At 31.9% G+C, this 17453-nt stretch overlaps 1 protein-coding gene across 5 annotated transcripts in view; it reads right to left on the minus strand.

The window, feature by feature from the left end:
* Positions 1–618: 618 nt before the first annotated feature.
* The window catches only part of ZDHHC21 (zinc finger DHHC-type containing 21), a 74016-nt gene continuing 57181 nt past the window's right edge, over positions 619–17453 (minus strand). For 4 of the 5 annotated variants that reach the window (XM_030920005.1, XM_030920004.1, XM_010389379.2 and 1 more), the window contains 2 exons: positions 9045–9088; positions 619–8504 (listed from right to left, as the gene is read on the minus strand). In XM_030920005.1, the coding sequence (XP_030775865.1) occupies positions 8372–8504; positions 9045–9088 (177 nt within the window). In that variant the 3' untranslated portion in view covers positions 619–8371. Of the gene's footprint in view, positions 8505–9044; positions 9089–11971; positions 12123–17453 lie in introns of all 5 variants that reach the window. The other variant, XR_004054020.1, reaches the window with a different exon arrangement.

Raw genomic sequence — 17453 nt, forward strand, 5'->3', positions numbered from 1 at the left:
GGGCAGTTTCTACTAACTCACTGTTTGTAAGACCTACTGATTGATTTGTCTTTTCAGAGCTGATGATTTTTTTTGGCCAACTCATGTTTACTGGCTTTGTGACTTCTTACAAGAAAAGTAATTAGTTTAGGCTTAAGAATATTTGTCAACAAAAAACTAAGTACTCTTGGAATATAACTTTTTAAGAGCAAAGTCTTTAATTCAATATTGCCAGATCTAAAACAGTGCCTAGATGCAAACTTAAAGTTTCTGCATTTTATTGTATGTAAATTATTGCCCGCAAGAAAAAATACTTCTATAAAATAGTGTCTGCCACAATAAATGTTAAATAAATTGGGTGACTGAATCCAGCCATCTGGGTCATCTCTAAGATAAATATGCCTAACTAGAAATATTGCGTTTGTCAATTTCAACCCTAGTATGTACACCTAGTTCTTTCTGAACAGTTAATGAATTTTGTGATTATGGTAGAACAATATCCTAAGACTAGTAATCATGAATAATTATCCATATTGTATAAAATGTTTTAAAGAGACCTATTACATTGGTAGTGCTGAAATCTAGAATTTGGGTTAATTTTCATAAGTAAAAAAGGTAAGATGAGAAAAACAGTCCTAGGTTTTAAAAAAATATTTATTTAAAAATAAGATTTAAAAAAATACAGTACGTAATACATTTTGAGAAGTAAAAATTCCACAATTTAAATTAAAAACAATCTGCAAAGAAAATAGAAATATTATGTGAATAAAACGAAATCACTACAATAAATTAAAAACAACAACATTGTTCTTAAGGTAGATACATGGTTTGATTTTCATTTTAAGAACCAGTGTAGACTTTTCATCTAAACAAATACATATCAGCTGCATGGTTCCCACTTGTCATTTTCACCCATTTTACTCCCTCAATCTATTCTTATATCCCTCAACCACTATTTTCCCAATTACCATCAGCACAAGAAATGTTGGCGAAGATTTTCTTTAAATTCTCTCAGGGGAAAGACAAGGTAAAAATAAAAGACAATGCAAGGAAAACAGCACTCAGATCTATACATATTATGCACTGAATAATACAATGCTTGACAAATTTAAAAACAGGATCTTCCGATGGCACTTGGAACATACTACTATCAAAATAAAAGCATTTTAGGGATATAATACTAGACAGAACTTGGGGTTCACACACAATTTTAGGAGCCTCAAAAATAACACAGAGTTTGGCTATTCATTAAACTTGCCAGTCAGATCACACACAAAAAACACTAATTCCAGGGACACAAAGTGAGCTCATACAGCATGATCCACGTGTGCTCTGTCCTTCCAAGAGCCTATCTTTGTCTAATTTTTTTTCTTTAAAATGTTCATCTCTGGGAGACAGTGAAGAGTGGTGAATTCTCTACTACTCAATAACTTGAAAAAGTACTGCATTCAGCCACACGCATTTAAACCATGCATAAACAAGCCAAATTACTCAGAATCAATATAGTGTCAACATAATCTAGGGAATATTGTTGGCAGATTTGAGAGAGACAATGCTACTTCATCTCATTAGGCTTTCAAACAAATTTTGCTTTCACCTCTAATGATTACGTTCATCTAGATTTCTACATATCGTTTAAACGATCTGAAGCCACATTTCACATAAACTTCAGACTTGATTCTTTTTTTCCATTCAGAATTCACTGCAAAACCATATACTGTATCTACATTCAAGGAGAGGCTGATTTTAGCTAACAATAATGCAAAATATTTTCGAATGTCATTGTCTGCTTTTCCAATACACACACTGTCACCTTCTTGCCAGAATGATTAACCATTTTAGCTGCAGTTGTAAGGACACTGTTTTGAGAGTTTTAAAGGGAAAAATTTGGAACCAAAATAGTATACACAGCAGTATTACATTTGGACAATTACATTTGAAAGGTGTTTTAAATTATGAGTACACTTAAAGGGTGTTTTTCTTCATTTTTGTAAAATGAACTACTAAGCAAAATTAGTTTTAAAAATAATCTTACTCTAACTTTCTATGTAAAGTAAGCAACCATATCCAGACTTTTTTTTTCATTAAGTTCAATTTTCTGTTATCAGTTTTGCTTAAATCAAGGTACATATGCATTTCCTCTTCGGAAAGCATCTCTCTCTCTCTCCGTATCTCTCTCTCTATATATCTACACACACATATGTACACATACATATATTTTAAAGGTGGTCTTTTACCTTTATTTGCAAAGTAGACAAATGGCAATATTATTCTTTAAAGCCACTAACGATTACACACACACACACACACACACACACACACACACACACACGCTGAATTCTTGATTTGTAATGAGAATGAACCCTTAACTCTTCATTTTAGTATTTTGTTTCAGTGTTCATTAAAGTGCCCAATAAGCTATATAGTTCATTTATATAAATAATATTAGAGTTCTTATTTTTTTATTCATTGTTGCAGAAATAAAACAACTTGTGAAAAGTGCTTCAATTATCTTTTGTAATTTCAGCCTATCAAACTACCTTTTAAAGTAGCCAAGGTATATTAAAATACAAAATTAAAATCCATACATGCCTAACTAAAAAAAAGTCCAAATGAGAAACATTTAAAATCCATTAAATTGCCACAGCGGCATGCAAAAAATAAGATCTGTTAATCAAACTGTTCTTAGTAACATTAAATTCTACTTTATAAACACACAACGATGTGAGAAGAAAACGCAGTCAACCCAAAAGAAAATTAACTCTTTGGTACAGGAATTAAAAATGTCACTCAATGCTAAAGTGAATAGCACCAGGATGTTTTATAGTTGTTGAGGTTATAAAACACTAACTTCAGGCACCAGTAGGTTAAAATATCATCCAATGCATACTGGCAAGAATATATAGCTTGCAATACGCAGATAAGCCTTCCATTTAGTTAACAGCCTGCAAAATAAACCCTGTATTTAGTCAAACAGGCAGGCGAAGCCACAAAAAAGCCCACAACTTTTGTTAAGCTATTTTGTCCACATCTTTGTTTATATATAAAGCTATCAATACCAACAAAACCAGTGTTGAACTGTTATAAGCACGACATTACATGTTACAGATATTCAAAATACCAATACAAATGGAGACTTTCAGGGTATCAAGAACTCCAAAATATCCCAAATGTTAAAGTGAAAGCCACCCTTATATATTGTTTATTTTTCCTCTGGTGACAAAATTTTCTATATACTCAGTATCTTTTCTTTGCAATAAGAGATTTCCAGAAAAGGTACCAGATTTTTCAAAGTTTGGGCAACCTATTCATTTCTCCTCTGCATTAAATAGCTGTGTTTTCCACATTATTGTTAACAATTCACGTTACCATACTCTACACAATTATAATATTTAAAACTAAAATATTTATCAAAGGCATCTGACCAACTGAAGAGAAACATCAATATAAATTCCTTAAGTTAAATAATTCAAACTAAATGTTTATATGCACTAACAACTCCTCCAATAAAAATGGTATAAATAAGAGATAAGGCTAAATGATTATAGCAAAGAGAATTTCTGATGTCAGAAACTGGCTCCAGTCAACTCTGTTGCTGAGATGCTGATTATTCATGCCCCATCTAGCCTTCTCTCCATCTTAGTAAGTTTTTGGATACTCACTACTCATTTGTACCTACTCTCTAGGATGGACAAGGCAAAAAGAACATAATAATTGTAAAAAAAGTAATGATAATGGAAAATACCAGTAATATCAATGACTTTTTAAATACCATTGTTATTTCTGCTTCAAATTAGCAGGCAGTATTGCAACACCTGAAAAACTGACAAAGATGTATTAAGTTTTGTTGTTAAAAACTGCACAATGATAATAAAAGAAATCAGAGAAAAGTCACTTTCCTGAAGTTAAACCATCATCACCTCAAAAGTAGCAGAAATGCTAAATACTGATTAATACATAGAATTACAACATTGGTTCAAAACAGTTCAAGCAAGTTGGTTCTAATACTTTCTCACATTGTACTGTGGAATGTTCTAGAATTCAACTGAGAATGACTAAATACAGAGCATATGAAATTTGTGATTTATAGATAAATTCAGAGGATGATTTCTAGAGTAAAAGTTAACAAACTTGGGCATTAAATAACACATTCATTAATTATATAGTTAATACTAGCAAGTAGAACACATTAAATGTACATGGCTTATTTGCTACACTTACCAATACCTATGTTTTTTTAAAGCAGTAGTAGAGTTGTGTGAAAATCTAATATTTGTATCTATTAGCAAACTACTCAATGTTTGTATGTGTGAATTTTATCAAATACATTCTAGATATATCTATGTATATTAGAGGTCATGTCAGAAACTTATTTAATAAAGTAACTATAGGTTATTAAACTCGGTAAACTTGAGCTAATCTACTGACGCAAGAGAAGCAGAGACTAGAGAAAAGTCCAGAGAGAGACTAGCAGCTCTGTTAATTAATATTAATGGCATATTAAACCAGAGCTTGATACATTGTGATTTTATAGCAATACATGTGAAAACACTCAAACTGCCCCAAGAGCTAACACACAGAAAATTGTGTGGCCATAATCTAAATCAATTCACACTTCCTGGTTTGAAATGTTGTCCTAACTTAAGTCTTTATGATTAGCATTCAGAATTAATAGACCCTTCGGAGCAAAACATATCACCAACTAGTTACTTGTATGGAAGTGACTTGAATGTCTAACAAAGAATAGTTATCATTAGCCATCATACTTAGAGAAAAATGCCTCTATGCATTGGCAAAAATACACTGATGTTAATTCTGACAGATGTTTTAACTCAGCTGTTATAGTCAACACTATGTATTATGTTCTCTTTCATTATTAAAAATAAACTATGCTTTTTTCTGAAAAAGACTTAATATGTTAACTACAATTTAAAATAGCTATTTCTAATGTTAAGCACAAATATTTTTAATACAACTCTTAAGCAAAATAGTATTTTTATTATAAAGAAACATCAGCTAACTTGATATTTTTAAACCATAAGTCTGGGTTACAATCGCTCTATAACTGAATGCCTACTGCTTGAGGGGTCCTGAACTCAGTTCATCTTTGCCTACAATCTTAAGCCTACATGAAGCCCATAAACATTTTTGTTTGAAGAAAACAACAGTGACAAATATGATTGTTAAGGAGGTGTAACTTACAGTATCTAGGTAAAAACCTTTCATTTCCAGAAGGCCGACAAATGACTTTACTGATGTAAAAACATCCTTTAACATACATTTTACTTAAAATCAAATAGAACGTTTATAAAGAAATACTTCAGTCCAACATACATATTACATCAGTAATCTTACTGCTCACAATTATTTTCTAATGCCCAACACCTTTAGTTGTTTTCACAGTTATCCAGAATACATAATAAATTGGCTACCAAAACTATAGATATAACTCTGGGAAAGGTAAAAAAAGAACAAAGAAAAGAAAAGGAAAAGTATACAAAGAATCATTAATCTCTTAGTTATTTAAGGCATAAGCCAGTAAAAAAAATCATTTCAAAACTGAGTAAAATAAACTAAATGTAGTTTTTTAGATATTCATTAAAACACAGTAAATGCTTGGTTGTCTTTGTAGCTACATTTCTATGTTTTGTAATAAATTGGTCACTTTAAAGTAACAGCTTTTCCAATTCTAAGGAATTACTCTGCCAAAGTAAGGTTTAAAATAAAATACATAAAATAACTTAGTTTATCCTAATCTAATAGAAATTTCTGATTGACAGCAAGAATATAATGGGAACGTACATAAATGAAGCAACACAGTCATCACATTCTACGAACTAGAAATAACATCATAAAAACAACATGTTCATTTTCATAAAATTTTACATTTTTGTACATATACTCCTCCTAAGTTTATACTTTTGATATGTTCAGAATGTGACTATACTATTTACTTATGGGGCAGTAAATCTTTAGAGCCAGTATAATTACATCAATTAGCCAAAAGAGGGCGCAGAAAGAACACCAGTATGCTTAGGAAACTGACAGTTGGTTTTTCTCTAGTGTAGTCTAACAAGAATTAACAATACCCACAGGAGGGTTAGGTATGCTAACTGGGGAATACTGAAAGTCACAGTGTAAGTATATATAGACATACTTTAATATACATTTTTATGTAAATATACTGATAGATAGCATTTCTGCCATTCAAATAAAATAAGCGTATGCTTTTCTAGTGTATTAGTGTGTAGTCCAATAATTTAGGGGAACTGACTACCGAGGGATCAGGACCAGGAAAGGCAAAGAGGAAGAGGGAAAAGAATATGTCCTAGAAGTGGTAAATCTAGGAAAAATAAGAACACAAATCATCACAGTGGGAAAGAGACCCCGCCCAGTACCTTTCAGTGTACCTACTGCTACTACAGGAAGTATAAATTAGCTACAAAGTTCTTTAGGGGATCTTCACTTGGTTCTGCTGTTTTCTCAAGGTCCTTATTTGAAAGGAATGTATACAATATAAGGCATTCAACTGATATCGACCTACATTATCTATATATTACTTCCTTATAAAAGTTCTGTCACCAGACCAAATGGTGGCCAAATAGCTTGCACAAATTCCAACCCATTTGCCTGACATTAACATTCTAATTTTGTGTTTCACTAAGCTTTATAAATATATTTCTTCTATTTAATTTACTACGTCTCTTTTCAGTACCAATAAATACGTTCGTCTGTCACTTCGGAGTTTGTAAGTAATAAAGTATTCCAATTAGAACATGAAAAACATGATATTGACATCTCTGAGAAGTACTCTATTATTTCAGAATATGCTATAAGATATTTACAATTTCTGAAAGAACTAACCACAGTATAGACAACTGGCTAACAACGGTAACCTTCTGTTTAATTATTTCCCAGGTATTGTTCCTTACTTTCAAAATTAACTAAAAGGAAAATAATAGCATGGTTCACGAACAATAGACTTTTTCAATCTTCTCTTCAAGGGAAAGACTGTGAGTACATAAATTTTTTAAAAAGATATATGAGTTTTGCAGTATTCTAATGGAAAAAAATTAAAAGCTGAGTTTTCAAAGCATACTAAATGTCTTTTCATACAAATGTTCTATGCCTTGCGAGAGAACATCACTATTAGTAATTTACATTTGTATAAGGTTAATGATAAACACAGATCATTGTATTTTCTTATTTTAGGGTCACTTCCTAACACTAGCTACTAGTAAAAGGTCTCTCAATGCAAATTAGAGCCGGCCAATTAAAATTTAATTTGAATTTAGGGATTATTAAAGGTACACAAAGTTAGTGACTTTTTTCAGTAGTAGCTTCCTATAAATAAAATTTCTATATGAGTTGGCCAATATATATAAACCTTCAATGTGAAATTTTACATCTACTAGTACATAAATAAAAGTAAAAAGTATAATCTTTTCAAAAGCACAATATTCCTCTTTATACTGTACATTACATATCATCTAGTTATACTAGTATTTTAAAAACATATGCATTCTAATGTAACTGCACTAGAAAAGGTAATTGTGAAGTTATTGCAAATTCTCTCCCCCTTTTGCTCCTTAAAATCTTAGGGTAAAATAGGAATACATGCTCACCAGTCAGGAGTTCTCCTGGGAGCAAATATTTCAATCACAATCAATAATTACAACAGTAATGGTGAAAACTGAAAAATTATTGTGAAAAAAATTTTAACATTTCCTTTATAGTAAGGTAGGTAGTTGGTGTTTTACTTCAGTGGTCCTTTAATGTTGGTTTTGGTGAAGAAAAAAGAAGAAAACATAAGAAAGCCACTCCTAAGAAACCAATGCCCGTTTTTTGTTGCTGTTGTTCACTCCTATTGCTGCTGCATTTTTAAAAATGTTGCAGCACATTTAAAAGGAAAAGTTATTTTAAATTGGATTTGAAAAAGAAAATGTACCTATATTACAAGAAGGTGTATCAACTTTTGTAAAACCTGAATAATTAAACTTAGATTTGGTTACTGTTTAAAAGTGAAAATTTTAAATAAACATCTGAAATTTACCATAAATTAGAATCTGTAACACTGTCAGTACTAAAAGAAATTATGTACAATTATTTCATCCTAATCACTGCCTTTTGAATTTAATAACAAAAGCATTTAAATAAATCCCTGTGGAAAGCTAATTTGAAAGTAAACATGCTTTAAAACTTAAATATAGATCTTGTACTAGTCCCACAACAGGATCAAGATCACTATTAACATAAAGCCTGGGGCACATTATGATGCCTAAGATTGGTGGGTGGATTTTAATTGACTTGAAGACTGTCATAGTTCTATTATCATAAAACCTGTAACTCATTTCCAGCATGGAGGACCCATCTGTGCCCACCATCCATCTGTTTAGACATGATTGGCAAAGTGGTAGGGAACTCGCAGTGGTTGCCTCTGCCTGAAAGGAATGAACCACAGGATCTTCCAACGAGTGCCAAAAACTTCTGAGAAGGTCTGCTGCCATGGCTTTCGGGGCCTCGATCTACAGAAGACAGCATTATTAGTGAAAGACAGCACTCCCATGGTGCACTTCAGTCAGCTAAAACAATACAGGTTGGCTGGGGATCCATTACTGGACTCTGATGAATTGTGTCCCAGCATCATAAATACAGCTTTTCTTTCATTATGGCATGCAGCTGAGTTTTAACTCTGGATAGCAGATATTGTATCTGTGTCGTCAATCAACCGAGCACAACTTTTGAAGCAGAGGAAAATCTCAGGATTAACAGAATGTGTGTCAACAACACAGTAGCAAATCTCTTTTGATGTACTTTCAGGACAAATAATTTAACTTACTTTAGTTAGACAAGGCACAAGAATGATAAGCATTTTAGTGTGAAAACTATCATGGCTGGAAAACCCCTACTGTAAGACTGGGGTAGGCTTGTCTAGCACAGGCCTCAGACAAGGCACCAAAAAAAGCCATCATTGTATTGTCTTTCTACTACATGCACATATTTCTCAAATATATCCAGTTCTTTCCATTTTTAAATAATACTATATACTTCAGTTTTATACTTACATATCTTCACAACAGTTTGACATCTTTTCAATAGATGTTGTATCCTATTAAAAATAAAAAATTATATTCAGATGTAACAAAGTTATTAAGTCTTTATTCTGTATCCATTCTATGATGTTTTTAATCTTATTCCAAGAATATCTAAAGATTTAAACAGTTTATATATGAGTATTATGAATTTTAAATGATCTTTCATACATTGCTGGAATCCCCTTGGAAAAACAAAATCAACATTATATTATGCAAAAAAACCTATTCAAATACAAAAACCTCACAAAAATTGTGAGAATATCACTTCATTAAAATATAACCTTTTATTACACTTGTTTTCTTGACGATTCCTTTGAAAGTCTACAATCTACTTTCAATTTAACTGTTAGTGAATATGCATTAAAAAATAAATACTACAATGACATATGAAATAAACTAATGAGCAGAAAACTGCCTAAGAGAGGGCTACTGGTTCTAGGTTTCTGTAAACAACAACAAAACTCAACAAGGCAATCTATGAATTTGTCATATTACAACATCTATTATTCTGAAAACTAAACTGACCAGAGTTCTTTTTTAGCAGAAAAATAACTTTTTTCATAATACAATTCCCTAATTGTATGCTTTCTATAAGGCTCTAACACAAATATGTTAAAAAAAAAACAACAACAAAAAAAAACATTTCAACAAACAAGATCGCTTCTGGAAATGCTGGTTCAATTTGTGTTATCAGAAGACTTATTAGACTGGTAAATTGTTATAAGTAATAGCCAAATAATCAAAATACAAATTACACAATCTTATTTTGAGGTATTTATTTGTATTTTAAATATACTTTGAAACAGTGCAAAAGAGTACATTCATTCAAATACACCAAAAGCTGGAGAAGTTTTCCTCTTTTTATCCCTTACTTTACCTTAACACTTTGTTTACACATAGGTAGACTTATTAAGCAGTACGATTCATGCAAACACTTGTGGCTACAAGTAAAATCTCAAGAACTTATTTGGCTGTAAAACTTTTCCAGTGATGCTAATAAACAGCACCTTCACTCAAAAACATCTCTTTAGAGATGTTAAATAAATAGCTCATAATATTGAATTTTCATTACGAATAGTTGTATAACTACAGTTAGCCTATATAAGAGAAAATTAGAGAAAACTGATCTACTTTTAAGATAACTAATAACCAATAACAGAGTTTCATTTACAGATTTTCCAGGAATTTTTTAAAAGTTATAGATTAGCTACATATTCTATATTCATTAGTTTTCCTATGAAGCTTTGTAATTCAAGGTATCCAGTGACAATTCTATTAATAATTAACCTTTCTCAGCTTTGTTGTAATTTCCTCAAAATGTCTTACTTTATGAAAACACAGTCTACAAACATATGAGAACACTGATTAGGGTCTCAGAGGAAATTTGGGCTTCAGGTTCCACATCTGTAAAGGAAGTAAGTGAAGTCATTTTAATGGTTTCTTAGAGTTTTGATAGTGACACATTGTTCCAAAGCAAGTAAAACAGCTTGTGCAAAAGTACAAAGAAAAAGATGAGATAGAAGTCAAAGAGAAAGATGAAATAGAACAGCTATTAGGAAACGTATATGAATGGCCTAAGATCACAGATGTGGACAACACTTAAAAACTATAAAGTATTCCATGGTGTATAAGACAAAAGCAAGGTCAGACTACTCTCACCAGCTAAGATTAAGGGCAATTTTTACTATGCAGAAATTACAACTTGCTTATAATCCTGAGGGATTTATTGGTGGCATTAAAAAAATCTACTTTAAAGATTTCAGATTTAGATTTCATACAGAAAAAGCTTTTATTTTCAAGTGTTTTTGATACCTTTCTTGAATCTGTTTTGGGAAATAACTAGCATACTATCTATTAAATCATCATAAGCATGGTTAATCGGTTATTCTTTCAAACCACGTGATGTTTACCATTACTTTATGAGTAGGATTTGTGAGGTTGGCCAAAATAGGCTATTTTTTTCCTCTAGAAATGGCAAATGCTCATCTCTCTGTAACTCTGCTATCCAGAATACTGTTATAAGTACAATTTGTATTTTAGCAACTAAACATATCATCAACTTTTTGCACTGGTGCTTACATATAACATACCCAGAGCAATACAAATTAGGTTATCACATTCACTAGCAGGACAGAAACAGCAAACTGGAAGAGGACAGGGGTTACTACTATCAAGAATACGAAAAACCACAAGTTATCCTCAAGTGTCAAATTAAGTTTAATATACTTTTGGAATAAAAAAACACTAAAATAATTAAAATATTTTGATGCAGATAACTTCATTCGATACTAAAGACTCAACACAGTGCTCATCATGAAAGGACCAATAAGATAACTATTATCCTCAAGGAGTTTAAATACAAAGTATAAGTTCTTAGTTTTATGTAAAACTGAGCTATCCAGAGAAATTCATTTGTCCAGGAATGATAACAAACAAGTTTTTACTATGTGTTGTCTATAAGAACACTTTTATTTATAAATATTTACACCTTGATTACAGTCTAATGATCAAAATATCTAAGACTTTCCTCAGTCTACATGACCAAGATATATGAGAATGATGTACTATTTTAAAAACTGGACGTCCTTAAAAATAATGAACTAGAAACAGCAAGACATACAGAAATATAGGCCCTACCTATTTTATCTAATATTTTATCTTCTGGTGGGCGGTCTTACCTAAGAAATTATTTTTCAGGCCTAGTCTAAAAAGTTATGTTGACTATTAAAACTGCATCCTAAGTAGTAAAATTATACCTGGAATGGTGGGGGGGGGAAGTTCCTAAGAGAAAGGGAGAAAGGGGTGTCTCTTGGCTTGATGTTAGGAAAATGAGAGGTTGCAAGGGGGGTGGGATAAAGAGCAAGAATTTATCACCAGAGGTTTCCTGGTTAACAGACCTGAGAACCCAGTCCTCTTGGCATAGAGCGCTTGATGATACAATCCATCCAACTAACTCATCCTGTTTTGAGTTCATTCTCACCAAGCAACACTTTGCCACATATGTTGTCATACAGGAGAAAGAATGTGCTGAAGAGTCCTTTGGCACACCTGACAATCGCACATAAAGGAATAAACAATCTGTTATATGACTATCTCTTTTCAGTCTGGAAGTAAGAGCCATTGCCTCTGGACCTGTTTAACCCTGCAAGCAATTTCAAAATGGAGTTTCTAGACCCGCCAAACTGCAGACCTGAGGAAAGTAAAACAATTATTTTCATTAGACTACTTGAAAACAGTTCAATCTAACCTCAATTATCCCCTGCATTCTTTATTATTATAGGTCTCGCTGATGCTTCTAAGTCTGCTACACATGGTCACCTAATGACTACGGTGATTTAATCTAGAGTTTAAAACACTGTTCTATACACAAAATCAACTCAAAATGGATCAAAAACTTCAATTAAGACGTGATCCTATGAAACTACTGGAAGAAAACATAGAGGAAATGGTTTATGACATTGCCTGGATAAGGATTTTTTAGGTAAGACATAAAAAACAAAAGCAACAAAAACAAAAATAGAGAAATGAGATTACATCAAACAAAAAAGCTCTGCGAAGCAAAGGAAACAACACAGTGAATGACTGGGTGTGGTGGCTCACGCCTGTAATTACAGGACTTTAGGAGGCCGAGGCAGGTGGATTGCTTGAGGCCAGGAGTTCAAGACCAGCCCAGCCAAAACAGTGAGACCCTGTCTCTACAAAAACAAAAGACCTTTAAAAAAATAGAAGGTATGGCATGGTGGCATGTGCCTGTAGTCCTCGCTACTCAGGGGTGGAGGTTTGCTTGAGCCCAGAAGTTCAAGGCTGCAGTGAGCTATGATCATGCCACTGCACTCCAGCTTAGGTGACAGAGTGAAATCCCATCTCTTAAAAAAAAATACATTGAAGAAACAACCTAAAGAATGGAAGAAAATCTCTGCAACTATACATCTGACAAGGAGGTAATACATAGAATACATAAGGAACACAAACAACTCAACAGAAAAAAGAGAGAGAAAAGAAAAAAAATCTGATTCTAAAATAGAGAAAAGATTATACAAATGACCAACAGGTATATGAGGAAATGTTCAACACCACTTGTCATCAGAGAAATGTAAATTAAAAACCACAATGGGAAATCATGTCATCCCAGCTAGAATTATCCCAGGGTATTATCAAAAATACAAAAGGTAAATGTTGGCAAGGATGTAGAGAAAAGGGAACCCTTACACAATCTGGGGAAGAAACCTTACTCCTGTTGGGGAAAATGTAAATCCATACAGCCATTATAAAAAAACGGTACGGAGGTACCTCAAAAAGTTAAAAATAAAACTACTGTATGATCCAGCAATCACAGCACTGGGTACACAGTCAGCCCTCCATATTTGTCGGTTCTGTAGCTGTGATTCAATCAACCATGGATCAAAAATATTTTAAGAGAAACTATTTTTAAAAATGTTAAAAAATACAGATAAAAATAATATAGTTTAACAACTATTTACATAGTATTTACACTGCATTGGGTATTACAAATAATCTAGAGGTGATTTATAGTATAACGGAAGATGCCCATAGGTTATAAGCAAATACTATACCATTTTACAAAAGGAACAGGAGCATCAGTGGATTCCGATATCCCTGCGGGGTCCAGAAATCAATCCCCTATGGAGAGTGAGGGACAACTGTATATTCAAAGGAATAAAATCAGTATGTCAAACTCCCATGCTTATTGCAGCACTCTTCACAATAGCCAAGATATGGAATCAACCTGTGTCTAACAGCAGATGAATAAAGTAAATATGGTATATATACACACTGGAATACTAATCAGTCATAAAAAAGAATGAAGTATGATCATTTGCGATCACATGGATAAATGGAATAAGCCAGTTACAGAAACAAATACTGATTGTTCTCACTCATGTAGAATCTTTAAAAAGTTGATCTCATAGAATTATGAATAGAACAGTAGTTAGCAGAGACTGGGGAGGGTAGAAAGAAGGGAAGGATGGGGAAGAGGATAGTCAATGAGTACAAAGTTACAATTAGAAAGGAGTAATAAATTGTGGTGTTCTATTGCACAGCAGTGTGATTACAGTCAACGAGAAGGTACTGTATATCTCAGAATAGCTTGAATATAGGATTTCGGATGTTCTCACCAAAAATAAATCATAAATGTTTGAAGTGATGGACAAGTTCATTACTGATTTGATCATTACATTATGTATAAAAATATTGAAACATCACATTGTACCCCATAAATATGTACAATTATTATATATTAATTAAAAATAAAAAAATTGAAAACACTACTCAGGCAAGTGTTTCACAATTCAAGATTTGCCTGCTTTATCTATTACTAATTTATATTAATTCTAAGAAAGACTTTCATTTCACTTCTTAGCACCTGTGATTAGTTATGAACAGTAGCTCATTTAACTTTAAATTTTCCCATAGCACTTAGTTAGCAGCACATATTGTATAAAATGGTCAACTTAATATAAATTTGCGGCACTAAACTAACTGGACATGAAGAAATAGCATGATTCCTTATTTTTAGTTTTGTTTCCAATCAAAAGAGGGAAATGTTCTGTTAATCTCAGCTCTCTCTGTCTTCCTTTTAAGTCAGAACTACTTTCCTCATTTCAAATTAATGGTTCTTTAAGCACCCATTTCCAACAAAAGACCAGCTATGTCTTTTATTAGAGATCTGAAGTTCACATAAACATCTCATCAATCATAGAACAAAAGTGAGAAGGCAACAGATCTTATATTTATAGACACTGAAAATCTCTTTCCAAAATAATTCCCACACTTCTCTTAATCATGCGACTTTCTGACTATACAACCTAAAAAAAATTGCTAAAACTCCATACCTCCATTTCCAAATAATAACGCTTACCTCATAGGTTTTTGTGGGGATTAAATGAATTAATAAGGTCGAAACCCCTTAAACTCCTCAATAAATGGCAGTCTTAGATTTTAGTGATATTGCCTACTACCTACTTTCTGAGACAGTTTGGAAATAAATACCTCAATTACCTCAAAATGTAACTTTTCAACATTATGTTTAAACACAGAAACAAGTGGTTTTATAATGAAAAATAAAACAATAGGGACTACAAGAGACTACACATATAAAATCCTATGCCCTCTAAGAGCTTGTAATTCAGTTGAAAAAACAAGTCCTAAACATGTAAACCATGATGCATTTATTCATTTATCTATCTATCAAAAATTTACTAAGTATTATGACACAGTCCTTAGCATCATGGAACTTACAATCTAGTCAAAGTAGTCAAGTATACAAGAAGTAATTATATAGGAATATAGAGAGGAAGCCAGCAAGGATGATTATACACAATAATGTTTTGTATAAATAAGTCTTGCACTAATTAGAATATTTGGAACAGCTGAAAAACTATGTTTATAATCAAAACTCAAATTTAACTACTCTTACACTTTTAACACCACAATTATACTTTGATAAGATTTTTGGTTATTAGTAGAAATAAGATGGGTACTTAATATTCCCCTTTGGCTGAGATTCAGGGAATAATGTATCAATAAAATGTACATAAATTATTGTGCTGAAACCATAAGCAAACCATAAATATAAGATTCACTGCTTTCTGCAATCCTATATTTTAATGTCAGATTGAATATTTGTGTGGATTTAAATCATGAAATATAAAATGAATGTCTAGGAAAAATGGTTAGTAAAAGGAAAACCCATAAATGTTTAGTTTCCTTACCAACATTTTTTAAGCATCTATTTAATCACTCAAGCAATTAGTAGTGATTTAAGAACATATAAATCATAGAAAAAGATTTGTTTTTAATTACTTTTATCAAAAATACTTCAAAGCAGTTTATTACACTGAGCAAAGAGAAATTATGCAATATAAATATGCTTTTACATAGGAACATGTGTATGCTAAAGAGTAATCCAATTCCACACATCACAATTATCAAAATAACTTTGATAATTCTTTTTTAGAAACAGTTATTTCATGTAAGTATGAAATGTAACTTGGTATTTAAACAAATGCCCTTGGCAAGGGGGAACCTACTTTTTTATAAACTTATCATATACAAAATTCTAAAAAATATTATACCCAATTTTACTGTATGACATTAAAAGCATATTTAAAAAGAAGGGACATTTTAAATTTTAATTAACTTTCTGGATTTTAAAAAAGCTATAAAATCTTTCATATATTACAATTACTATATTAGAAATACATTTATTTTGTTTTTATCAAGCAAAAATTCAGAGGAAAACAAAAATGGTATACAGAGCTTCCTTTATAGAAGTATAAGTGAGCTGGGGTCAATATAATTAGCAATGATGTTCATGTCTGCAATGCTGACCTGGAGTTGAGCAGATCAAACATAATTGTTATAGTTTACTGAATGCTGTTAATTCAAAATAACTTGGCAGAATACTAGGCAAAATTTAACTATAGGGATTAATAATTTCAGCACTACATTTCTGTGTATAGATTAAAAGGCAAGTAAATCAACTAATTGATTAGTAAAATGAAGTTTAGTAGATAGTCTCCTTTAAACTGATTTAACATTTTGAACGTAAGATACTTTTCATTGAGTAAGATAACCATGTTAAAATGGTCACCCCTGCATTTATGATTTCTCCTGTAGTTACCTAAGTAAACATTAACTTTATGAGTTAAATATGAGCCAGTATTTTTGGGAGAAAATATTTTCTTCTTAATTTGAAAAGCTTTGATTTAAGCTATCGTCAGCAATTCAAATAGACTCCAACAATAGTACCTGTGAAACCAAATGCAAAAATCACTATATTTTTGTTTGAGAATTTAGTCTTTTTCAAAATTGCAACTAAATACATCTGTCTCACCCTATCCCCAACCTCACCACAACTGAGAAAATCTCCAGAGACATCATCAAAAGCTTACACTATTATATAAACTTCACAGAGCCCAGAAAACAAAAATGCTTGTATATAAAATTTAGATAAACTGTCAGAGCAGTGTCATGGTACACAATAGCTCACTGTCAGAACCTCACCAGAATGTGCTGTACCAGCTGTTACAGCACTTCTTGATTAACTCTCTCCAAGCCCAGTGACTGAAAACATGACGAATACAATCATCCAGCACTATCAGTATTGGCGCTCATCAGAATGGACATTATTGCTGGCTATGTGTGAACTACTGCTCAATAATTCAGACAACATCAATTACATTAATAACATCACTATCCATTTCATTCAGAAACAGCAAAAAAAAAAAAAAAAAAAAAAAAAAAACAGGCTAAACAGTCTGAAGTCTAAACAATGATTTGACTAACCTGTTTCCCTTAGAAGTAGATCGATTTGAAAACATTTTTATTTCAATATAAGTTGTAGTAAAAATGCAC

This window comes from Rhinopithecus roxellana, chromosome 16 (assembly GCF_007565055.1).
Source record: "Rhinopithecus roxellana isolate Shanxi Qingling chromosome 16, ASM756505v1, whole genome shotgun sequence".
In the NCBI taxonomy this organism is placed as follows: domain Eukaryota; kingdom Metazoa; phylum Chordata; class Mammalia; order Primates; family Cercopithecidae; genus Rhinopithecus; species Rhinopithecus roxellana.